A 26498-nucleotide genomic window follows, 5' to 3' on the forward strand; every position below is an offset into this window, starting at 1 on the left:
GTTGCTACATCACACCCCTCAAATAAAGAGGTTTCCACTGTATCTTGAGTCTTTGTCCAACCCAGCTGTCTCCTTTAACTTGGTAACAGAAGCAGATGCCTTAGCGAGTAACAGGAGCGGGTGATTGGGGGATGTCTCTCACCTCATCATCAGATTTTTTTTTAAAAAATAGACCTTGTTCTTGCCACGGGGATTTGTATTCTGTGTTTAACACCTGAGTTAACCACGCCCACAGAGTTGGGGAAGATTTGCACACAGTTCTGATTTGGGGGGATTGAAAATTGCAGTGTCCAGCAGAGAAAGCAGTGATTGGTCATTGTAGCCGTGAAGAAAGAAAACAAAGTTTAATCCAGCTCTTTTCTGATGCTTCTTTAAATCGCTACCACTAGCTACGATGTGGAGATGGCTCCTTTGTAACATGTTCACTTATGAAAAAATGCCACTGCTTTCTAGCTCCACTGATAGTGCGACTTCGTGTGTTTACATTGTAAGACTGTTAAATTGTGAAGAAAATTCGATAAATATTTTCAAATGAGTCTCTCTTTTCATGCCCATTTCCCATTTGTGTTTTTACATGGGTCCATTTAAGATCCATTTGTGGGTCTTTAGTCCATTTAAGTTTCCACCTTTACTGAATGTCAGGTCTACAACGCTGGCCTAAAGCTAGTGGGGTTACCAGTTTCTATTAGTCTGTTAAGAAAAATTAGATAAAATTTGAAAATGACATGAAAATTGCGTCAAAGAAAAATGGGGGCTAACAGCGCAAAAGCCCGTTAGTGCATGGCCTGATCCTCATCCATCCTACTGTGCTCACGGTTGTGCCACTTCGCGCGATTGCGGGACTCGGGAAGGAAACCCAAAGAAACCCTTGAAAATAAGTCGTTCATATAGCAACCTTTTACTGAGCACCTGTCTGGGATCAGCTCTAGGTATACCAAACGAGGAGACTGGTTCACTCTGCACGCGACTCAGAGCCTAAGGTGATGATTCTCAAACTTGAAATCAAACCCAGAGCTGCTCTGGCTGAATGGAGCCTTTCTGAAGGGCCGTGGGGCCTCTTGAAAGTACATATCTGTGCTGAATATCCGCTGCTAGGAATTTTTCCCAAAGAGGCAATCAGGGAAATGAGCAAGATGCTGACTCTTTCAGAGTAGTGATCTTTGTTTTTAAATAGAGTAACAAGTGATGTACCAGATGTTCCAGTAGACATTCTGAGAGAACCACTCCACTTGATAAAGAATTTAGCTCTGAGTTATTTTTTCTTGTTCACGAGTATTGTTTGATAGTTGTTTCTCACTATTTAGTTACTATCTTCATAGTTTTCCGAGCCAGTTCACCGTTTAGTTTTCCTTTCTTTCTCCTAAGTCGCCAAGGTAGAGTACACAGTGTACTCACTGCAATCACGCACTCTGTCTTTGAACCCTTCTGTCGTTGGGGGGTTTATTTCTTAAGAGTGTGTGATAAGTTGATCCAAAGTTAATACCAAGAATGATTTCAGTATGGGTGCTGCTGTTCTCTGTTCCTGAATCCCGTTTACGCAGAAGGTCGTTTGGTTCTAGTTGGCCATTAGTTAGTAGCTTTGAAAGGAAATTGAGGCGCATGAACTACATAACCAAGCGTTTGGTATTTACCATGGTTGATTGACCATGGTGTATGAGAACAGGTCGAGAGGCTAGCCAGTTCCCTACTGTTAATTTAAGTAGAGTTTTCAGTAGTTTTAAATGTGTTACATTGCCTACAATCAGCTTTCAGTGGCTCAGAGCTTTTCACTTCCACAAATGGTATAGGCCTAAGTTAGTATTTGGACTACTGTTCAACAGCCGGTCTGACTTTTTTCATTCAAAAGTGAAAAATTAGAAATGCTGATGTAATTTGTTAGGAAGTAATGGAATTTCTGAACTCAAGTGGTATTTCTCTAACAAGTTAATGCAAACTTGTTAGAAAAATAAACTAGTACTTATAAACTGATAAACTAGTCTTAACCAGGTATCATAGTTTTGGTTTGTCTCCTAGAGGTTTGCTTCTAAGACTTCAGTGTTATTTTTTTCCCTTGAAGTGGCATCCAGGTTAACAGAGAACCAAACATTTGCAAACCTAAGACTTTTCCATAATGGTTCTGCATAGAATTACATATTCATTTGGCTCTTCTGCTTCTTCTGTCCTTCAAGACAATTGACATTTCAGAATGGCTTTTTTTCCCCCAGAAAACAGAGCTAATTGATCACTTGTTCTAATTGAAGGGTTTCTCCTCTTCAAAAATCCGAAGTCGTTGAGATGGTGAAGAAACAAGTCAAAGTCATAACGCTCGCAATCGGCGACGGAGCCAACGACGTGAGCATGATTCAGACGGCGCACGTGGGTGTGGGCATAAGCGGTAACGAAGGCCTCCAGGCAGCCAATTCTTCAGATTACTCCATAGCTCAGGTAGGGAGCTATGGTGGGCTGCAGAGCCCACCAGCCAAGTCAGTCCGCTGACACGCGGAAAAGGAAAATACTGACGTTTCCCACTCTTGTTTCAGTTCAAGTATTTGAAGAATTTATTGATGGTTCACGGTGCCTGGAACTATAACAGAGTCTCCAAGTGCATTTTGTACTGCTTCTACAAGAATATAGTCCTCTACATCATCGAGGTAATAGCAGGTTAAGGTTTAATTCCTTGCTACTTGCATAGATATGTAAGGAAATTTTCTTTATGAAGACATGTTCTCATCTTAGTTAATCCGTTTGCCCACTTTATATGACTTCTAAACATGTTACAGTGGTGTCCAACCCGCGGCCCACAGGCCACATGCAGCCCAGGATGACCAGGAATGCGACCCAACACAAAGTCGTAAATTTACTTAACACGGTAATAGATTTTTTTGTTTTTGTTAGCATTTGTGTATTTACTGTGCAGCCCAAGACAACTCTTCTTCCAGTGTGGCCCAGACACATCAGAAGGTTGGACACCCCTGTAACAAAAGGTTGTCAGCCATGGAGAATAATTAATGTTTAAATTCTGGCTAAAAAAGGTACATTGCTTTGGTAAGAAATGTTGACTGAGAATTGCTGGGGAAATATTGTTTTCAGTTTTAAAAAGACTATAAACTATATAGAATTTTTATAAAGCTCAAAAACATACAAGAGAAAATAATACACTGTTCAGGGATACATAAATACAAGTTGTATTTTAAAAGAAAACGAAGGGACTGATAGACAGAAAACTGAGGATAGCAGTTCTGCAGTGGGCCGGGGGGGGGGAGCAAAGAAACAGAACCAGAAAGGCTACATCAGCACTTATGCTAGTATTGGTCATCCTGTAGTTCTTACTACGTTTCAAACTTAGGCACTTGTATACATAAGTATCCCTTGCTACCAATCTGTTTTGGTTTCTGAGTTTGGTTGGTAGTTAAGAGTTTAGATAATGAGGAATCAATCTAAAAATTATCGGAATATTTAATTCCTGTGTCTGGATAGCAAGAAATTCCATGTTCTTTTTCATATGTCAAATATATTTTTTAAATGAAAACTTAACCTGGGTCAAGAATATTCCCTTCCAAAGGGATGTATTTTGTCCTACAATGTTGCACACAGCACCCAGTGGGTGCTGGGCACCAGGCTCCCTTCAGCAACTACATAGTAAATCAAGCTTATTGCTTGTCCTCCAGGTGCTTGCTAATAGAAATACAATGCAAACCACAGGCATAATTTTAATTTTTCTAGAAGCCACATTAGTAGCAAGTAAAAATTAAAGTCCAAATTAATTTTTAAGTGACATTTTAGTTAACTCAGTATATTCAATATTATCATTTCAACATACAATCACTATAAAGTCCTTAAGGTGATATTTTACATTCTCTTCTTCATACTAAGTGTTCAAAAGCAGATGCGTATCAGCGGCTGCCATACTGGGCAGCAAAGCACCAGTGCATAAATAAGTGATCTGCACCGTCAATCAGGAAGTAACATATAAGTTACCTTTTTTTCCCCCCACATATGGCCGTTTTGTCAACAGAAGCAGTATTTGTAATATACTTAAGCTCTAGATGTTATCAGTTTCTTGCTCCTCCTGCAGCTCCTGGGAGCATGCAGGTGGCCTCTCTGTAGCGTGTTAAGGAAACCCTCCTTCCGCCCCTCCTGCCAGAGGCACCTATGCCCAGGGCTTCCCTGCCGATGTTGTTTATGCCACCTCGCCCTCTAACCTGCTGGCTGTTCCCACACATCTGTGAGAAGAGATGCAGCCTAACCGTTGCTGTCTGAAAATAGCATCCCATGCTTGACACCATAGAAGCAACACTGTAAACAAACAAACAAAAACCTAGACTTCACGTTTACCCTGTTGACAGATGAGTTGGGACTACTGCAAGTTTGGCTCAGCCGTTCTCTGGGCCTCTGTCGGAATGCTTGTCTCTGTGTTAAGTGTTGACTGAGCACAGTTCTTACCATGAGTCAGCTTGCAAACTGAAACTTAGTTTTCAAGTGTGCAAGCCGTTTGATTTATTGGTCACTAAAAATCTGTAATTAGGTTACAACCCATTAGATAAAATAATCAAATACTTGGAAACACAAACAGGATAATCTGTAAACTTAACTAATTGTTCACTACAACTGACTTGGTCTATAGGGGTCCGTGTTTTGAAGCAAAGTGTGCCTCCAAAATAGCTTATGAGATCCAAAATTATTATTTTTGTATGTATAAAATATAATATTTATATATAATACATAGTATGTATTTGTATATATAAACTATATATTATTTTTTGTATATATAAATTTGTGACCTTTTTCCTGAAATAATTACTTTTGATTACCAGTCTCCAATGTAGTTATTTGCTTTTCTAATTATACTTTTTCTCATTCAAAATAATGTCTATTTATATACTTTATTTTCATACAGTTTTAAAGATACTGGGACTTTAAAGCCAGGGGTAACAGTTAAGTCTGCTTACAAAAACTTAATTTTATAAAATGAAATAAGAATACTCAATTCAATTTTTTTTAATCTAGATCATTGACAATCAGCAGTGAAGTGGGCAAAACTAATGTACTAATAGGGGAAATAAAATAAATTAAACTGAAATGGAAAACCGACTCTGTACTCTTTTCCACCCAGCATTATACAATTTGTGTTTGATTAGCCCTAAATTTCACTTGGCTTTGAATTTAAAGCCCCTTCATGAGATATTTAACACTGACCAAATTCTTTAAACGTTGAAAAAGAAGTTAAGTCCTAAACTCTACTGGAAAACTCTTTTTTTAAGTTATTTTTCTTTTAGCCCTTTAAGGAAATGTACTTTGAATGGAATTCAACTATCTTGGAGCCAAACTGACCTTTTCCACCAATTCCCAGATACCCAACGTGGGCCAGCTAAAACAAGTCCTGCAGATGTTAATGGCTCATGTCAATACTGTGAATGAATAGACAGAAAACACATCACTGAATGTCCCTAGTGAGGACAACTGCCAGTCTCCAGTCTCCCCTTTCAGCGTTTTGTGCTGATCAGGCGTGGGAGCAGAGTCGTTGACTGTGTGTAAGCTGCTGTTTAATATGCAGAAATGCTCCATCGGGAAACTGCGTGTGAAGCTTTCGCAGCCACGCCTCTGCTGGGACGTGGACCTCTGGAAATAATACCAGGAGAGGCAGGTCTGAAGTTGCTTTGCTAATACAGGAATAGTCTGGAACACTGTGGGGTTTACAGATTATCTGCGAAAACTGCTTTTCCCATTGCCGTGTTGCCAGGAATGCCACTCTCTGGCTACTTCGTGGCCATAAATTACAGCCAAACAAATACATACAGATTTGGCAGGTGGCTGAATAAGACGCCTGCTTGATGGTGGCCGCCCAGCAGCAGCTTTAGGTGTTCATTGAAATGACTGGCTCTTTCTAACGTGATTTGTGTACCATTTCTTTGAGACATCTGACTCCCTCCTACCAAAATAAGATTTTTTTCCTTTCAAACGATTGGTTGCGTCCAGGTTTTCTGGTAAGATCCCAAAACAATGTAGTGTTTCTAATTTCTAGAAGCTATGATTAAAGTCAGTGAGGTGATATTTTTCCCACACGTTGTGCTGGGGTGTGGGTTTCCTGTGAATTTAAATAATACAGATGCCTCTCCAGAGGAACCGATGTCTTCTTTCTGCATCTCTGGTGTTGGCTGAGTCAAAGGAGGGGCTTTCATGTATTTATAGTAATGTATGCATTGTTTTATTTAGTGTGAGATGTGTGTCTAATTTATCTTTTAACTACGACCTCAGACTAACTTGAAATCAGCCTTCTGGCAGACTTCACTGTTAAAGACCTTCTGGTTTTGAATGCCAAAATGTTTGCAGGAAGGCACAGGGTACTATATTGGAAGGTGTCTCCTTTTTTAAAAAGGGAATTAGAATACTAACTTTTTTAAAATGCAGGAAGAAAATGTCTAAAAAGTACTTATCTTTCAGTAGGAGAACTAAAAAGGTAAAAATGTATTTATAGCTATCCATTTAAAAATTTCTGCATTTCTGTCATAAAGCAGTAAATTCATGCATTTTTAAAATAAACTATGAAAACAGACATGTTGCTTTATTTGCAAATTACTTGGAGTTTGAAACTTTTTGTAAATATTCATAGATTGAGGGAGGTTCTTAAATTCCAAGCTCATAGTAGCACATTTGAATCAGCGCCTCTTGATTTTTGCGAAGAAACTGGGAGATTGTTCACATTTGCAAATATTACTCACACACAATAAGTTTATTAACATAAATTTTTATATCGTTCAGTAATGATGATTGCAGATGCCTTGAGCTGACCCACGCCCATCGGACTAATTCGGTGTGCACACAGCTTCAGCTTTCTTCAAACCAACAAAGATTAAACTGCGTTTTTATGACTAATGAGGCCATTATGAAAAATTGGGTTTAAAAATTCCTTATATTTCCATCGTACCCTAGGAAATCCCTAAGAGTTTCTTTGTGTGTAACACCACAATAGACCATAGTCACCTTCAGAGAGAACATTACCATCACTCAGAGTATCACAAATATGTATTTACATAATCCACATCTCACAAAGGCCAAACCTGAAACCCCAATAGCAAGCATTGAAGTCTGTCTTGTCAATTTATGTATATTTAACACTTTAAAAAAAAAAAAAAAAGTAAAGTCAGCGGCACCACCCTAAAGAATAAATTTAAGTTCACACGAAGATGCTAAATTCTTTTCAAGTTTGCATACACAAATGAATGATGAAGCTCCTTGTTTAGGACGAATGTTCAAGTTTTTCTGTAAATATATGTGGCAGAGCAAGCAACAATATCAAATTTGTGTCCAGTTTCTGTGCTGCTGTTGTGCAGATAATGGGCGTTGCTGTTCACGTGTGTTACAACCCTAACACAACTTGGGCTTATTTTTGTGTGCTATTGCTACTTTGTTTTTATGTTTTTCATCGCATGAAGTAAACATTCGTTTTTTTTTACCTATGCTCAATCCTTCCTTTCCGATAAGAAGAAGAAAGATCAGTGTGGGTACAGAAACTGTTCATGGGGAGGCCCGCCTGGGTACATGTTGATAAATGGTGAATGTGTAGCAATTCATGCTTCCATAATGAGGTTAAATGAAACGTGAAGTGTAGCAAAGTCCCTGCAACTCCAATTCAAAAATTCACTTGAGGGGCATGTCAAGCCTGCGTTCCTCCAAACAGGTTTCTTGTTGTTTTTATGTTTTGGTTTTGTGTTTGTATTTGTGTAATCTCATGGCTGGGCCAGCTTTTTACTCTCCCAGGTCAACGTGATTTTAATTGCATTTTAAATAATGTAGGAATTATTGATTTACTAATATCACTCTAGCTACCATTTGTCTTAAACATATTAGGGAAAATCTCTCTATATTCCCCCTTAATTTTGTATCCAACATTAAGATTTCTGTTTTTAAGAGAATTACAAAGTATATAACATTGTGTTCTATTAAAGATCTATTTTTATCAAAGCATAAATCTGTTATAAAATATTTTAACATAAGTTCATATTTCATATTCTAATGGCTGTAATTATCAAGAACTATTTAAAAAGTTCATATACTTTGACCTATTAATTCTACTTCTTAAGAATTCATTCTAAAAAAAAAACCAGAAACAAACAAAAACAAAGAGGCACCAAGGAAATTTTTGGAGGTGGTGCTGTGTCTGTTGTCTTGATTATGGTGACAGTTCCACGAGTATGTACACATATTCACACTCGCCAAGGTGTGTACCTTAGATGTGCGCAGTTTGTTGTATATCAATTATATTTCAACAAAGCTGCCTTTTGTTAAATGAAAGAACTCATTCTAAAGAAATAGAAATGTGTGGGACTTCTGTATAAGAAAATGCAGTTCAGAATCATGTATAATAGCAAAAACTGGAACCAAGCTAGACATCCAGAAATAGTTACAGCCACCTGCAGAGGCTACACATCCATTCACATCATTTTAAAGGATACGTAACAACTTGAAAAAACGTGTGTTACATGATGTTAACAGGAGGTGGAGTAGGACATGGCATTATCCGTATACAGCAGGGTTCCTGTAAGGTAAATTTCTGAATGTATATAAATGATACATATATGGATACAGTTAACACAGAAGAAAATAAATGATGATGGTATTATTACAGGAAATTATTTTCTAAATAAACGTGTTATTTTATAATAAAAAACAATAATCTTTAAATAACTATCAGGACATACTTTAAAAGGAAAATAAAGTTCTACAAATGTAATGGCATAAAACATAGCCCCTGAAGTGCCTTTTAGAAAACAAGATTATATTTAAATTTTTTTAAACCTATGATTATCTAGTGATGTCAGGGTTTTTTTTTTTTTTTAATTCAAGTGGAACCAATTTTGACTTAAATAACAGATCCTTCATGAAAGCTTCCTTCAAATTAAAAAGTAAAGCAAAGAAATACCATTTTCAAGAGAGTCGTGAACATACGCTACTATGCAGTGTTGAGTACACAGTGCACTTATTTTTGTGTGTTCTAATTTGGGGGGGTTTGGGTTTTCTTTCCAGATCTGGTTTGCCTTTGTTAACGGCTTTTCGGGACAGATCCTCTTTGAGAGATGGTGTATAGGTCTTTATAATGTGGTAAGTCCGGGACAGTTGGTCCTTCCTGTTTTATTGAACACTTTGGAATGAAGGTTCACCCTGCCTGTGGCTGCTGGGTGTGATGACCTGTTTGTGCCCTTCAGATGTTCACAGCAATGCCTCCCTTAACTCTGGGAATCTTTGAGAGATCGTGCAGGAAAGAGAATATGCTGAAGTATCCGGAGTTATACAAAACATCTCAGAACGCCCTGGACTTCAACACCAAGGTAGGATATGATGTCCCAGCACACGGGGGAGCGGGATCTTGCTTTACCGCTCTGACTGCTTGGGTACCTGGTCTTCTTCCAAAGTGAAGGAAGCAGCTCCAGGGTGTGGACCCTGGCAAGTCAGATCTGCCTGAGGTGCAGGTACGGACTGATAAGGGCTCGGTGCACTTTGTAATAAACTGAAAATGTGTCCATGATTTGCTGGGATTTGCCAGGCAGCAGGAAACGGGGGCTGACAGACAGCCGGGAGTGTCCTTCGGTCCCTGGCTAGTTTGTCTGTCCCGGCAGGGCTATGGGGAGGTGGCCGCTGGTGGGGGGAGGGGCTGTCTTTACACGTGCAAAGTGGTGAAGGGGGATGGAGCGTTCTTTATTAATTTGCAGTTGTGTGGACTAACTTTGTCCTTTTTAGAATACTAGATTGTGTGTATTGAGCATTAAAAATGGTAGTCTCTGGGAAATAACTCATTTAGTCATCATACTCAGTATTTCCAGGCCATAAAATTTGAAATACAAGGTCAAATATCCAACATTTTATCTAAAATCACGTTCTGGGTTTACATCTGGCCTCACTTGGTCTGTGGCGTTGACTCACCCCAAGAGAAACTGCTCGTTTTCTGCAGTTTGCTTCCCTGGAAGTACACGTTCTAAAGTGTTTCCAGTGGCATTTTCTAGTAATTCTGGTTTCAGATTAGTATGAGGAAAAAAAAACTTCTAATTTTCGAACAGCCTAAATAGATGCCATTTGGAAACTATAATAAAAGTAGCAAATATAATACATCTTCCCTGAATTTTTCCCATTTAATGGGGTATATATTCGTTAGCATGTTAGTAATAATTATATGTGACCTCGATTCAGTGTTTTGAATGTAGGACAGTTAGTGTAGGATACTTTAAATATTTATTAATTTTTAAAGCTCTTGAAGGACATTTCTTCTCAGGATACCAAGAGAATCAAATGAAACAGGTGTTTCAGTGCCTCTAAGCTCACACCATAAATGTGAGGGTTGAGTTTACGGCCAGGATGCTATTCACCTTCTGAGACCAGGTCTTCACGAATGGGCCACGCATGCACGTCCAGGTGTGCGCATACGTACAACTTCATGGCATTATTTTAAATCATTGAATATGGATAATTAAAAAAAACTGAAGCATTCTTGGACTTAGACCATTGGTTCTGAAAAGTATTTTTATTAGTCTCTTAAAACTATTGCTATTTATGATATGAAATGTCCATGCTTCTAATTTTTGAATGTTTTAATTCTGGATTTTTTAAACTTATTTATGAAGTCCAATTTGTATTAAACTCCACCACCTTGCCGTAATGTTTTCCATTACCTGTGGTGGGTCTTTTCAAATGGCAGGCCACAGTGGCCTGTGAGCTGAGAAGGTGAGCTGAGAGCTAGGAACGGTCCAGACATGCTGGCGTCCTAACAATAGCTCTCAGTGACCTAGACTGTTGTATCGACCTCAGCTGCAGGTCCCCAAACCACTGTGGCTCAGGCACCAAAGTGCTCCCTAGAGAGTTACCTTCTCAGCCACAAACTTGGCCCTGGGACTCTCACTTATCAACACAGTTTCTCACAGGATTACTCAAAGCCAGTCCTGGAAAGTCACATCCTTTCCTGCCCTTCACGTGTCACAGTTTGGACATGGTTTCGTGGCCAGGGAGAAAGTATAGCAGGTAGAGTAGTGTTAATGTGGGTGCATCCATCCTTGCAAACTTTACTGGTTTTTGTTGTCGTTGTTCACAGAGTGTCTCGTTATCCTCAGAGCCCATGCATCACCAGAACTCATCAGATCCGTCCAAATAGACTATACAGGGCTGGGCACAAGCCGATTCACAGTTGTGAGTCTGCTAGACTATTTTCTTGTTGTACTTATTTTATCATTTGTCTTCCCCATATGAACAGCTGCAACCTACTTTTGCCCACCCCTGTACTTCTGTATCCATTTCAGTATTTATATATACATGAGTTGCCCACCGTTTTTTCATAGGGTTTATGGATCTTTCTCATGATTTCAGTGAAAATTCCCTGATTAAATCCCATGTAAGTGTTTTAAAATTCAGGGACAAATGGCTACAAAATGCAGGGTTGTACACCAGGCAGTTGCTGTGGGTACCCAGTGGAGAAGCATTGTCACCCTGAATGAGGATGATTACGTTTGTTATGGTAAAAAGGGTCGGAGGTTCGGAGGTCGTGACAGGGGTTAAAGGATTAGCATGTGACAATAAGTAGCGGTCAGGAAAATGGAAAAGTAGAACTAATTTTTCTTGCACCCACCTGTGCTTTCTGTCAAATAAAAACTTGTGGTAATGACATAGTGAGGGGGAGAGACAAAGGTTAATGAGTAACACAAGTTCAAATGTGTAATGTATTGGAGCGTAAATTGGATCATACAATCCAGTGTGGCTGCGTGAGCTAACAAAGGAGATTGAGATCACAGTGGAAAATTTTGGGAGGCAGGCAACTTAATTTCTGTTGTTTGAACAGCTTAAAACTATTAATACATGACAGTTTTATTTAGCATAAGTTTTGTTTGCAAGAATCACTTTTAAATGACAAACTGCAGTTGTTCAAAGGGCCATAAGAATTCTAAAATGTTCCTATAAATTAATCCTTCATATTCAGGTTACAAAGCAAAAGAAAGCACCAGTGATGCTTGCTCTCTTGTTCTTAAAATGCAATTGATGTCGAAAGGAATAACTATTAAATGATATTATAATTGTGCAAAGTTTGATGTTGACAGGCATTAAAAATTGTGAAAGCCTTTTATAAATTCAGTTATATTTTTACTTAGTGCAATGCTTTACGAGGAAATTATACGATTTAAATGTAACACCAGCTAGTTTTAGTATATAATGTGTGTATATGCATATAGACACACACATACATGGAGAAAGAGGAAGAATATGAATGCATTATGTCCTTACCATCGAAAAGTTTACACTTCTGTGGCACACGAGAAAGAGAAAGTAAGGATTTCACCCAGTTCGATCTTTTCAAAAGTCTCTTTTTCTGGAATTATGAAAATAGTCCCACTCAAAAGAATTCCCGGGTCTGCATTATTATAAATTTTATTTTTCTTTTTCAGAAATTTAAATGTTTAATACTTGGTTTTAAAGGGTAGAAAAAAAATTTCAGTGAAGCTGAAAAACATTTTGAGAAACATAAAAATAAATAAATGACCCATGAAGGTCTAAGAGGCAGAAAGTGTCTGTCAGTTCTATTAATTCACAGTGGTGGCCCGACAGAGACACGTTTTGTGAATCTAGCTCCCAGATAAAAAGAAAGGTCAGAGTTCACAGAGCTAGTTGATCGCAAGTGGTTCTCATGGATTTTTGTTTTCCCTCAGGTTTTCTGGGTTCATTGTTTAAATGGCCTCTTCCACTCAGTTATTCTGTTTTGGTTTCCACTAAAAGCCCTTCAGTATGGTAAGTAGAAAGGATATGAATGCTAAGAGATGACTTTTTACTTTTTTAGAAAAATAATTCATCATCGATATATGTTAAAAGTTACAGCAGTGTTTCATTAAACGGTATTCCTTAACCTAGAATACATGCATCCAAAAGCCGTACACACTTTAAAGGTTTTTATTATTCCTTTGGGAGCAAAGTGATTTAATATATGCAAAGCCTTTCTTCTCTACTTCTCATGTTTTCCCAACTTGCAGAGAATTAAATTTTAGGGCATTTTTGGTCCTGTGCTGATGTATTGTTTGAAGAAAATAGTGCTAATATTTTATTACACCTATGAGGCTTGTACCGCGCTCTCGGCACTGGACCTAATCGGACAAGCTAGTACTTTCGAGTAGACTCGAGCCGCTGCCTGAAATGAGACTTTCAGTCTGTTTTTTATGTTCATCTTGGAGCGTAAGCTCTTTCTCTGCTTCTTTTAAGGAAGTGATGTTATTCTGTCAGTTTTGAAAGGTAGGATCATGGTGAATTTCCTATATACATAAAAATGATGAAGTAGCCACTTTAGAAAAAGATCTCTGCGATGCTTAAGTTGGTGCTGCTAGCAGACCTTGCCTTAAGATTCTGAGGAAGACAGCCGACCATTCGGTGCCTCTGCTCCTGAACTATACTAATTAAAACCCCACCCAGGGATCTGTCAGCTCCTTGATGGCACAAGCCTCGCCTCACTGACTGTGAGTTAATGATCGCCCGCAGAAGAGAGGGCTGCCCACGCATCCTTGCCCACCTGCAGTCGCTTCTCCTCGAGCAGCCAAAGTGGTCCTTGTAATAAGAGCATCTGACCAGGTGCCTCTCTCCTCGAAAACCCACACACTGCCCTGGCTGGGTGGTTCATCTGGTTGGAGCATCGTCCTGTACACCAAAACGTTGCAGGTTCCAATCCTGGCAGGGCACGTACCTAGCCTGCAGGTTCCATCCCCAGTCAGGGAGTGTACAGGAAGCAAACAATCAATGTTTCTCTCTCTCTCTCTCTCCTCATCAATAAACATATCCCCGGGTAAGGATTTAAAAAACCCCACAGACTTCTATCACATTGAGAACAGAATCCACAGCCCCAACCTTGGCTGGCTCCTCCATCTGACTGCCCCCCACTCTCCCCCTCCCGGCTGGCCCCCAAGCATTCCCTCACTCCCCAGGTCTGTGCTCAGAGAGGCCCGCTCAGGTCACCTTTATCCGAAAGAGCCACCAACACTGTCCTCACTGCTCCTGTCCCTCTATCCCCTTGTTGTCTTGTGTCTTCTTCATGGGGCTTGTCTAGCAAGGTCTGATATCTCTGCTTATTTTTTATTGTCTTTCTCCTCCGTTAGAATCAGAGCTCCAGAAACTCGGGAAACTGTTTGCTTATTCCCTTCTGTGGGTACAGTACTTAGACCAGAGCCCTGCTCCGTGTAGGCACTCGGAACATCACGGATGAGTTAACGAGAGCGAGTGGCAGAAGGGGGTGAGGGAGGCTGGGAGAAGGCAGCGGTTTCCTGTCCTCGGCAGAGATTTTCATCTCGTGCCTTTGTTCATTGCTTTGCCAGTACAGCAGTAAATTCCGCTCATTTTTTAGGCCATGCAAGTGAGTGCGGTAAGAAATCTGATTAAAGTATAGAATACTGACTCCATAGGCTAGGAGAACCACAATGGGATTTTTTTTTTGGACATATAATTCACATACCATAAAATTCACCTTTTTAAATTACACGATTCAGTGGTTTTTAGTATATTCACAGAATAATGCAAATATCACCACTATCTAATGCCAGAACATTTTCATCACTCCATAAAGGAAACCCCATACCCATTAGCAGTCACTTCCCGCTTCCCCCACCTTCCCCCAAGGCCCCGGTAACCACTACTTTTTATCTCTGTGGAGTTTTCTGCTCTGGGCCTTTCATCTAAATGGGAGCCTGCGATGTGTGGCCTTGGTCTGTCTGTGCTGCAGCATGATTCCATACTTCCTTCCTCTTTGTGGCTGAAAAATACTCCATTCGAAGGCTCTATCATGTTTTGCTACCCATTGAGCGGTTGATGGAGATTTGGATTACTTCCACGTTTTGGAGCCATGGATATGGAAAGCCAGGGTACCATTCAGGATTCCTTGACCTTAGACAAGTTCTCCAGTTAAAGTTTATTTTTTCAAATAAACTTACTGACTCACATACTTCAGCAGTTCTCAAAGTACAGTCTGTAGACCTTTGGGAATACCGAAGACCTTTGGGTGGTCCAGTAGGTCCATGAGATCAAAATTTCGTAGCTTCACATGTTTTATAATGTTATCAAGACATTATTCATCTTTTTCACTGCTGACACAAGAGCAATGATGAGTAAAACTGCTGGTATTTTGGCGCAACAGAGAATCCACTGTACTAGCAGTCATTATATTCCTCATTGCCAAGTACCCACACTTAAAAAGCCACTAAAAAAGCCAGTTTCAGTTTAAGAATACTCTTGAAGACACTGTAAAACTAGTACTTTTACTAAGTCTCTACACCTGATACCTGTCTTACTCATATTGTGTGTGACAAAATGGGAAGTACGCCTGAAGCACTTCTGCTGGGTACCAAAGTGCCAGGGTTGTGTCAGGGTCAAGTGCCTTGTGGATTGTTGGAGTTGTGAGCTGGGGTTACAGTATCGTGCCGGGGCAAAAGACCCATTCCAAGTGCCAAGTGGACCAATGCACTTCAATGTAAGAGAGTACCAAAAGTCCACCCTGCAACAAACCTCGAAGGAACTGTCTCTGCCTCTTTAAGAAACTGATTGTTGAGTTTTGATCTACTACCAAAGAAGGCCCAATTATTGGAAAAGATTGCTAAAATACTCCCCGCCTTTATAACCCTACCTCACTGGGAAGTTAGATTTCCCTCATATATTTAGAAAAACAGTGAGAATCTGGTTGTCTGCTATTAAACCAGATGTTAAAGAGATTTTTTAAATGTAAAACAATGCCTATTTTTCTCTTTTTTTTCATTTTGGAAAATAATTATTTTTCATAAAATCTATTATTTATAGTACCGTTTATTGGGGTAGTTACTGTTATTTTTAAACATATCAGTACATATTTTTAAGCGTTCTGTCTTAATTTCTAATTTGGTAACCATAGCTAGAAATTTCATAAACAAAGCTTTTGAGGACCCTCAATAATTTTTAAGACTCTTAAGGGTCCAGAGATGAGAAAATATGAGAATGAATGATTCACCTGAATCACCCCAATGCTAAACCTGACAAACCCAACAGGAGGCTTTTATTTTTTTCTCAGTGTGATTTTGAAATGAATTTCTGTTTTCCTTGTGATGAACCAGTGGTGATTAGAAGGCTTAGTTGGGTCCAACTCTGATTATTTTTGATAACTTGCTTACATTGGCCAAAGTAATCAGCAGAAGTAATCAAGATATTTTCAGTTATTTTAGAGATTTCTGAGTTTGTTGATTTTTTTAATGGCAATTTGCAGATTAATTGCAAACGTTTGGAAGTTCGTCTGCAACATACCCACAAGACGTAGCCCATCAGACCCTACATCCATGATCATGGCATCCCCCCACAGAGAAAGGTGGTCCCCTGGATGGCTGGGATCCTGGCAGGCAGCCCTTCCGGGCTACTTTTACCTGAACGCTTTAGAGAGGGACAGGTCGCATTTTGGAACGTCTGCCGTGTGCCAGGCACCCTGCTTGGTCCTTTACATATGTCACCTCATTTTAACTGAAAAGCCCCAACAGGGTAGGAAATCTCACCCCATCTTTTACGTAAAAAAACTGAGTTCCACAGAGATTGAATATGAATTACCCAAGAGGATGCAAGTAGTGACAGGACCGAACTTTGTGCCTCTGACGCCCACCCGTCTCACCTCTCTCCCTCCCAGCACCACTCTCCCTGACTCAGCCCACACTGCAGTCCAACAGGTTTTGTTCTTACACATCGGGCTTTGAATAAATATTATCGACCGTGTGTATATATAAAATACTGTGTTACACACACTATGGGTTTTAAAGTTTTCAGTGATACCAATGAATTACTCAGTTATTTTTTATTTTAATTTGATTTTTTTACATCAGTAATAGTGCTTTTTACATGTTAGCTACCACTCCCTTCATCTAAAGCCGTGTTCATTCGTTATTACTGGAATTACAAAATGCCCATGCTATACCCCTCAGTTGAGCCAGGCCCTCAGAGAGCTGTGTGCCTGGACTCATGGGGTGCTCCTCAGCTGTCTGTGAGCTGCTCTCACGAGCCTCTTCCGTCCAATGCCAACAACTTTACCACGAGGTAGTAGGAAGGCCCCTCAAACGCCCAGTGGCTGTGTTACCGCAGCCCTCTGGTGAGGGCTCAGAGGCCTCTCCTGTCTCAGAGCTCGGAGCGTCCGGCTTGGCTTGAGCAATGAGTTTTGTTTTGTCCTGAGAACCGGCTGACAAGTCAGGTTTCCTTCTTCATATTGGCTGTTGGAAATGTGGTTTTAATGTGTGACCCCAACTTCTACTAACTCTGTGAGACTCCTCAGAGTATTTTTTAGCCTTATTTCTAGCTCCATTGTGTGGCCCCTGGCTCCGTTCTTTTGTTGATTTACTGCTTATAAGTTGATTTACCTTTGAAAGGATTCTGAAGGGAACTCTTTCTTTTTTTAATATATTTTATTGATCATGCTATTACAGTTGTCCCATTTTTTCTCCCCTTTATTCCCCTCTGCCAGGTACCCCCCTCCCACCATCATTCCCCCACCATAGTTCATGTCCATGGGTCGTGCATATAAGTTCTTTGGCTTCTCCATTTCCCATACTATTCTCAACCTCCCCCTGTCTATTTTGTACCTACCATTTCTGCTCCTTATTCCCTTTACCTTTTCCCCCATTCTGTTCCTCCTCCTCCCTGCTGATAATGCTCCATGTGATCTCCATGTCTGTGAATCTGTTCCTGTTTTAGTTGTTTGCTTAGTTCATTTTTGTTTTTTTAGGATCAGTTGTTGATAGTTGTGAGTTGTCATTTTATTGTTCCTATTTTTGATCTTCTATTTCTTAGATAAGTCCCTTTACCATTTCATACAATAAGGGCTTGGTAATGATGAGCTCCTTTAATTTGATCTTATCTGGGTAGCAGTTTATCTGCCCTCCCATTCTAAACAAGAGCTTTGCTTGGATGTAGGCCCTTGCCTTTCAGGACTTTATACTTCTTTCCAGCCCTGAAGGGAACTCTTTCATTTTCTTCTCTAACATGCCTCTCTCTTCTTTGCACACAGGTACTGTGTTTGGAAATGGGAAAACCTCAGATTATCTGCTGTTGGGAAACTTTGTTTACACTGTGAGTGCAGAATATTTGCCTGATTTGCATGTAAAATGGAATCCTTTCTATGTGCTCATTTTATTTTCAAATTTAAATGCATGCATTTCAAGGGGTGTGGAATTGGGAGGGAGGTAGGGGGGTTGGGAGAAGGGGTGTGGGGGTGGGGTAAATGCAGGCAAATGTACTTGAACAACAATAAAACAATTAAATTAAATTAAATTTAAATTAAATTAAATTAATAAATAAATGCATTTCTGGATTTAAGAGTTGGTTGCGCTTCCCTTTAAGAATGAAATGAGATGCTTTGATTAGTAAGAAGTTATTCTATATTAGCTTATCAAACTGTCACTTACGTTCACTGGCTTTATAGGACTTTGGTTCCTACTATTTTCATCATTCCCTCTTTACTCGTATTACCCCCTCTTTGCCCTGTTCTCTTCCTTCTCCCTTTCCCTCAGTTGTATTGTACTGTCCTTGTTAATACTTTTCCCTTGTTAATACTTTTACTATTCTTGGATTATTCTAAGTCTCTATTCTAGAATGTCTCCACTCTTCGGGGACATTTCACCATCACATTCTCATCACTGCAAAGTATGGAACGTGCCCAGAGTTCCCTTAACTACTAACAGTGTTTGAAGTTTCATTGATGATAAATAGATGATAACAAAGCACAGTGCTAAGTACTGTTCTTGGTATTTTATACTCAAATCCCAATAAGTGGTTTTATCAATCCCAGTTTACAGATAAGGGAGCTGAGACACAGAGATGTCAAGTAACTTGCCTTGTTCCTTAACAAAAACAGCTAATAAATGAGGGAGTCTTAAGCACAAATGGTCCGACTCCAGGCCAAGTCCACTTAACCGTTACGCTATCCTGTGGAAAACAGGGTGGTTTATTAACCTGGTTCCCTTACTTCAGAATAAGTAGCACAGTCCCCAACAGTGAGGGGTGGGTGTTTACATCATACAACAAGCTCTTATATCCTGCTCCGCAGACTTTCAAATACGTAGGGTTACAAAGTATGTCAAAGGAAGTGTTTAGGTTTCTAAATATCCAGTTATATTACTTTTAGAATTATCTTTAAAATTCAGAAACTAGGGGCCCTAAGTATTAAAGATGATACAAAACATAATTAAAGCAAGCTTTAAAATGCAAGTTACTGCAGGTGTCATCTCCGTCACCATTCCTGAAGTGTCCAAGAAGCAGGTGGTCACACGCTCTGGAGCCGCACAGATGGACTGGGAGGCCGTGGGGGAGGCAGGAGTGTGATGCTACCAATGGGCAGCAGCTCTGGCTGGTCACGATCATAACATTCAGCCACCGGCTAATTCACTTGATGCTTTGCTTGTTACACACTCCAGGTTCTGTGAATACTCTAGCTCAGTTGTCTAATTTGGAGATACCTGTTCTTTATAAATCGCACTTTGAATCATTCTATGAACTGCTATTATCTACTTAAAAATAACATTTTCCCTTCTGTTCTAGTTTGTGGTGATAACTGTGTGTTTGAAAGCTGGATTGGAAACATCATATTGGACATGGGTAAGAGTGTCTCTAATCATAACCAAGAAAGGTCATGTTTGCTTATGTTATTGACACTTTTTTGTAGTTTGTCATTCTGACCTTATGGCTCCTTTCACCCTAGTTCCTTCTACAGGTTGTTGTTTGTGGCGGGTCAGGGATGGAGGAGGAAGAACTGGGGATTCTAGTTTGGAAACACTGAGTAAAGCAAGTTTATTTACCAGAAGATTTCTTAGAGCCCAGAAAGGGGAGAGAGAAGCTTTTAAACTTTCTAGCAAAGAATCTTTTCTTAGTAGAATGTGTCACGAGACTGGCATTTGGCAGGAAATCCATTGCAAAATGATTCTGAAGACTAATAATATTAGCAAAAGATTTGTGCTTAGACAGTTGTGAATATCCAGTATGGATAAAGCAAGTGCCATTTTAGATACCTTTGTGTTAAAGTATATTCACATCTAGGTAGAGAGACCTAGTATACAAGGAAGAAGGAAAGAAGGAAGGGAGGGAGGAAGGAGAGAAAAGAAAATTTAAGTTGATGCTCTGGGGAAAGATTGGCACTGTAAATTTGAATTTGACTGCTATGGGCATACAAATAGTATTTGCACAAGTGTCTGACACCTTCCAGGGAGAACATGCACAGAACAAATCAAGGAGGCTCAAAGATGGTAGGAGATTACAAAAAAAAAAGAGTAGAAGAGAGACACACCAAAGGAGGTAAAGATCAGTCCCAAATGCCAGCCCCGCAAACATCGTATAACTGTTGTGCAAAGAGATTAGCACTTAATGAAAGATCCAGTTAAAACAGAGGCCCAACTATTTGGAAATGCCCATAGATAATATTTTATGGATTTAGTAAAAAATTAATAAGGGAATTTGCGAAAGCTTTATTCACGTCTGTGTTCTCCGTCTACCTAAAAGTCATTTGCCTCTGATTCCCTTCCTTCGCAGTTCAGCCACATAGCGATTTGGGGCAGCATCGCACTCTGGGTGGTGTTTTTTGGAATCTACTCATCTCTGTGGCCTGCTGTTCCGATGGCCCCTGACATGTCAGGAGAGGTAATGTGCCCTAATAACTCACAATGCAACAGCCTTAAACATTAGTATTCATTAATGAACCTGAATTGTTCAGCTTGGATTTATCGTAAAACAGAGCATTTGACCATTTAAAAGCTATTTTTAAATTCCACGGTTGTAATAAATCTTGAGAGAATATTTTAAACTTGGACATTTTACTTAAATCGGACTTAGCCTTTCATAAACATCGGGGGGACAATAAAATATGGTTGTCAGAAGCGTGAATCATGTTACGAATATCCATAGAGAAAGTGCCGTTTTAAAATTCGAACATAAATCCACAAATACATTTTGGATGAGAGATTTGGGGAAATGGTAGGCTTATGTCTTTGGGGCAGTCTATCATTTCCTCTGTTATCTCTCATTCTAGAGAAAAGTCGGCTGTCATTAGATTAAATGCACTTTTAGGGTTGTCTTAATGACTCAGTTTGGTTTCCATTTTGAAAGAGTGCGGGCATCTGACATTGCAGCCTTATCATAGTCCATTTTCAGTGCTGTCTTTCAGCTTCTTGTTGCACTAGTAGGAATTGAGTTATTAGGTGTTCATAGGGGAATGTCACAAGATTTCCTTTCCTTCAGAAGGGATTCCAGCAGTAGGAGGGTTTATGATTTCATTTGCAGGAAATTTGACATAAAATGTATAAAAGAAAATGTGGAAAACATTTCAGGATTTCCTGTGACCTCACAGTAACTTGCAAATCAAGGTAACGTGAGCCCCTTCACCGTACGTTGTTTTCCCAAAGTCACAGGAAACCTTCCCCGTGGTTCCGTGCATTTGTGGCCCCTAAGTGCTGCCTGAGCACCTTTCACTTTTGACAGTCTGGTTTATAGATCATGTTCATGAAATTTTATCTGACAGCGTCCTGCTTTTTATAAATTAGCAGAATGCAGACACATTTAAAAATTTTTTTTTCGTGGTTAAATTTATTAGAGACATTATATACTATTACAGCAAAACCAGACATATCAAAGAGCATGCACTTCCTTCCACCAAAAGCGAAGGCTTCTTCTGAAACGTGTGCTGTGAACTCTAGGAAATTTACCGCACGTATTTTGAGAACAGAGAAAAAGATTGAATGCATCTCCCTCTTATCTTGGTTTCTGAGTCCATTTGTCCTGAGGAAATGAAATCAAAGACTGTATATACATCTGGTGATGCCACTTGAAAAATCCGGTCCTATTCTTTCTTTTTGTTTGATGTGCTCTGTCTCATTGGACCTACTGTACCCTCAAGGTCAATTCTAACTAATATCTTTTTTATTTGGCCTAATTTTTATCTCATTTCTTAATTTTTTATCTTCAAAATGGATGACACAAAAGATTTTGAGATCCAGATAATTTAAACAACTGTAGCCAATAGCCTCGATGACAAGAATAGGGTTTTTGTCCACCCACTTCTATGACAAGTGTGAAGTTTGGTTGGCTTTTTGCCAACCAAATATAATTCTACCCGTGCCTATACAATTCCCAGTATTAACCAAACACAAAACTTAATATCATCTCTTGAGATTTGCGGTGTTGCTGTGTTTAATTCAGAGTGAAATGAATGTCTGAACTCCATCACGTTTCTCTTCATGTTATATACGGTGGGAAGTGCTAACAGGGGTTCTTTTACTTGTTATTTTATTACTACTGATACTTTGAGCATAATGTTTAAATAGCTAGCTCCATTGAAAATATGAAAATAGATTAATCAGCATTAGGCTTGACTAGCTTGTCCAAAATGTGTCTGTTTAATTTATTCAAAGAATAATACTTGAAATTTATGTAGTTCTTTAGTGCTTGAAAAGCATTTTGATATATATGTGTGTGTGTGTGTGAATGAGTCTCGCAGCCACTGCAGAAAAAGAGGATGATGAGAATGCCACTCTAATTCTCAGGGAGAGATACTCTGCATTTGCTGTTTGCTGGACGCTAGGGTAAAAGGCCCCCAAAATGTTTGCAGCAATACTCAATTTTTGAACATTTCTATTATATGTAGAGAATAACTAGTTCTGTTACAATCCAGTTAATTTCATAAAGAAGTAACTACCCTAGGTTTATACTTTTCTAATCTTAAAACTATATTTTAATCAAAAGTATAGTTACATACATACATATGTGCATATATATGAGAATTTTATTTATATTTGTGTGTATGTATATATATGCGTATGTATATTTATACATATATATATAATTGGCCAACCATCTTGAATAAAATTTGATTCATCTGTTAACTTCCATGGCAAATACCACTGTAATATATTATATTGCACATATAGTATCTATTACATATTATGTATTATGTACAATATAGTACTATTATAATATTATGTGTATTACCTATACAATAATATAATCATATATTGCCCTGGCTGGTGTGGCTCAGTGGACTGAGCTCTGGCCTGCAAACTAAAAGGTCACCAGTTCAATTCCTAGTCAGGGCACACGCCTGGGTTGCAGGCCGGGTCTCCTGTTAGGAGTGTGTGGGAGACAACCAATGGATGTACCTCTCGCACACTGATGTTTCTCTCCTTGTCTTTCTCCCTCTCTTCCCCTCTCTCTAAAAATAAATAAATAAAATCTTAAAAAATAATAATAATAACAACATATACTCTATGTAGCAACATATGTATTCATGTCAATAATACAAAGCTGAATACCATTATTAGCATTCCTTGACTTGACATGTTCCCCACAGAGCCTTGCGGCTTTTACTCATGGCGAGATCAAGAGCCACCCGAGGGACCAAGAGAGAAGTGTCATGGTCTGACTTAGGTTTTCACAGCAGTATCATGGCTGCTGTGGGAGGAACACTTAGGAGGGCGTTGCAATAACCAGGGGAGAGATAATGGTGGCTTGGGACAGGAGCGTGGCTGTGGTGAAAGTGGTCAGATTCTGAACCTATTTTGCAGGTAGAAGAGCCAATAGGATTTGTTGACAGACTCACAGTGAGGAGTGAGGGTCAGGTCAAGGCAGACTCCATTGCTTCAGCCACAAACATCATTAGGATGTGCTTGTCCTCAACACACTGGATCCCACAGAAAACTTGTTATTACAACCATGTTACAGATGAGAAAACATACACAGAGAAATTAAGTACCTCACTGACATCCCCCTAGCACTAAGTGACAGGCGAGAACTTGACTCAGCTGTCTGGTCCCAGCGTCCGCTGCCTTAAGCGCTGCGCCACGCACTCTCTGATCGCAGTCGTTCGGAGGAACCGTGGTAGGTCATCTGCAAGTCGGACCTCTGGAGGGCTTAGCACTCCTTGCAGGTATTTCAAGGATTTGTGTAGAAGGGGAAATCTCTGCTTTCTGTTTTCCTGACGGCAGTGCCTCCTCCACATTGCTTCTGTCTCTAGGCGTTTTGGTGGTCTTGCTCTTCCTCAGTCTGCTCTCCACTTCCGAGCCATAGTGACCGTTCCAGCATGCTTACAACCCTTCTCAAGTGTCCACTGCCCCTTCATTCTTCATTCATTCACTCCAGCCTAGCAGTGTTGGGCTCCTACAGCCCCACAAATAAGCATTAAGTAAATGATCATTAAATAAAATTTTTTGCTTGCTTGTTTGTTTTGAACAAATGAGAAACAGTGGGGTAGAGGTGACAGAGAGCCAGATTTCAGCTCAAATAGAACATCTTTCTAACATACAGAGATCCACATGTAGCAATTTCCAGCAACAGAGCAGGCTGCTGGTCTCATTTAACCAACCCTTTCTGTGCTGGTCAGCCACTAGTGATCTTAGGAAGAGCCTTATTTGTCTACAACAGCAATTTTCAATCTTTTTCATCTTGTGGCATGCAGAAACTACTTACTAAAATTTTGCAACACACCAAAAAATATATTTTTGCCAATCTGACAAAAACTGGTATTGTTTTGATTGATTGTGATGAAAATTACACATGTCTAAATGATAGGTGGAAAATAGACAGGAGGAGGGTAAGAATAGTGTAGGAAATGTAGAAGCCAAAGAACTTATAAGTATGACCCATGGACACGAACTATAGGGGGGAAATGTGGGAGGGAGAGGGTGGGCAGGATGGAGTTGAGTGAAGGGGGGAAATGGGACAACTGTAATAGCATAATCAATAAATATATTTTTTAAAAAAAAGAAAATTACACATGTCGCCCAAGGACATACTGTACCGTAGTAAAGTGTATCAGGTGCCTATTCTTATAGGAATATAAGGATTTCTGGTACCAAGAATTAACCAATCAGATACAATCTTATTATGGGACGTGACCAATAAGATGCAACTCCATTATGTGATCTACATATTTATGGTTCAAGACAGGGCATTCACACCAGACGGCTATGTTGGCTGTTGTCAGTTTTAGATTTGACAGTCTAAGGGGAAAGAGGTCAGTGCCCCTGTTAAGTAGTCAGGTACTGCAGGTTTTAAAACTTCTTGCTGCACACCTGTGTTTCGCGGCACACTGGCTGACTGTCGCTGGTCTGCACCCCGAAGGTGGCCCGCCATATCCTGAGATCCAGGTTCTCGGTGCTTCTCTTCACCGTGTCCTCCCCAGAGGCACATCTTACGTATTGAAAGGACACAGACTGTCTTGCTCCGGTTAACAGGGTCTCAGGGTGTGAATTACACACAAGTTAGGCATCTCCTGGGTCCAGGTCTCATGCTTCTACATTGCATGGTGCATGGCTGGGTGCATACGGACACACAGGTCTGGTTTTTGTAGTCATTTCCAGTTTGCATTCTCAGTTCATCTTTGCGGTCCCCGTCTGAAGACAGAGCCCTTTCTCTCAGTGTGTTGAAAAAAAATCCTAGCTCTCGCCCTGGCTGGTGTGACTCAGTGGATTGAGCGCCAGCCTGTGAACCGAAGGGTTGCTGGTTCAATTCCCAGTCAGGGCACATGCCTGGGTTGTAGGCCAGGTCCAATAAATAAAATCTTAAAAAAAAAAATCCTAGCTCTCTGAATGGGGGACAGAAGAGAATCACCATTTGCTGTGCAGCCACCACGTCCTCAAGGCACTGTTTGGTCCCCGGCAGTCCTTGATCCTTTCAATCCATATTATTACAAACCTGTGTGGTAAGCAAAGCAAGGGGCCCAGAGAATGCGTCCCAGGTTTTTTGTTTGTTTTTTTCAATTCCCATTGGTTTTCTCCAACATCCTGAGGAGCTAAATACTTTGGGGTGGGGACCATTGCTATTTCCCAGATGGGAACCCTTTTCCTTGTGGCAGCCGTCTTCCTTGCATTGATTTCCCTGATTTAGTCGCTATCTCCCTAAGTTAGCCAGAGAGCAAAGTGTTCCCATCTCGTTCTGAAAGTGCCCAGATTTTTAATTCCCCCTCTTCAACACCCACCTAACCCCCTCAACACATTGATAGAAATTCCATCCGCTACATATCCTAGCCTTTTGCCTCTTTTTAACAGTAATATTAACAGCCTAATGAATACCCATCTCCTTAAAAAGTATACACATGGAACTGAAGACCCAGTCATCCCACATCCTCAGAGAATGGACAGTTGCGACTCAGATGATAACAGGGCTTCATTACTGAGGGCCCGCCACTCATTTAACACTGTGAACACTAGTGGGAAGTCTGTGAGGGTTGTCCAGTTACCTGTTTCACAGACAGAGTGGTTAACTCCTTTTCTCAAGGTCACACAGCTTGTAGTTGTCCGAGCTGTGACTGAAACCCAGCCAGAATCTGCCCTTTTCACCACCACACACACTGTTTGCTGTTCCTTTTACATTTGTGGTCTCACCTTTTCATTGTTCTGCACTAACGGCTTTCCTCCCGGCCTTATCAATTTTCCGGGTGGAGACGCCTTTGAGCGCCAGCGCCACCCAAGTACTTCTATCTTGTTGGGAAACTAAGCGACCCGTTGTCTGCATGTGATATTGGCGTCTTGATGTGCTCA

At 40.0% G+C, this 26498-nt stretch overlaps 1 protein-coding gene across 7 annotated transcripts in view; it reads left to right on the forward strand.

Moving 5' to 3' along the window:
- ATP8A1 (ATPase phospholipid transporting 8A1) overlaps nucleotides 1-26498 on the forward strand; it is a 211340-nt gene that overhangs the window by 162109 nt on the left and 22733 nt on the right. For all 7 annotated transcript variants that reach the window (XM_071221301.1, XM_024573893.3, XM_024573897.3 and 4 more), the window contains 8 exons: nucleotides 2241-2424; nucleotides 2520-2630; nucleotides 9004-9078; nucleotides 9183-9305; nucleotides 12660-12738; nucleotides 17990-18051; nucleotides 19519-19575; nucleotides 20503-20610. In XM_071221301.1, the coding sequence (XP_071077402.1) occupies nucleotides 2241-2424; nucleotides 2520-2630; nucleotides 9004-9078; nucleotides 9183-9305; nucleotides 12660-12738; nucleotides 17990-18051; nucleotides 19519-19575; nucleotides 20503-20610 (799 nt within the window). The remainder of the gene's footprint in view (nucleotides 1-2240; nucleotides 2425-2519; nucleotides 2631-9003; nucleotides 9079-9182; nucleotides 9306-12659; nucleotides 12739-17989; nucleotides 18052-19518; nucleotides 19576-20502; nucleotides 20611-26498) is intronic.

This window comes from Desmodus rotundus, chromosome 4, assembly GCF_022682495.2.
Source record: "Desmodus rotundus isolate HL8 chromosome 4, HLdesRot8A.1, whole genome shotgun sequence".
In the NCBI taxonomy this organism is placed as follows: domain Eukaryota; kingdom Metazoa; phylum Chordata; class Mammalia; order Chiroptera; family Phyllostomidae; genus Desmodus; species Desmodus rotundus.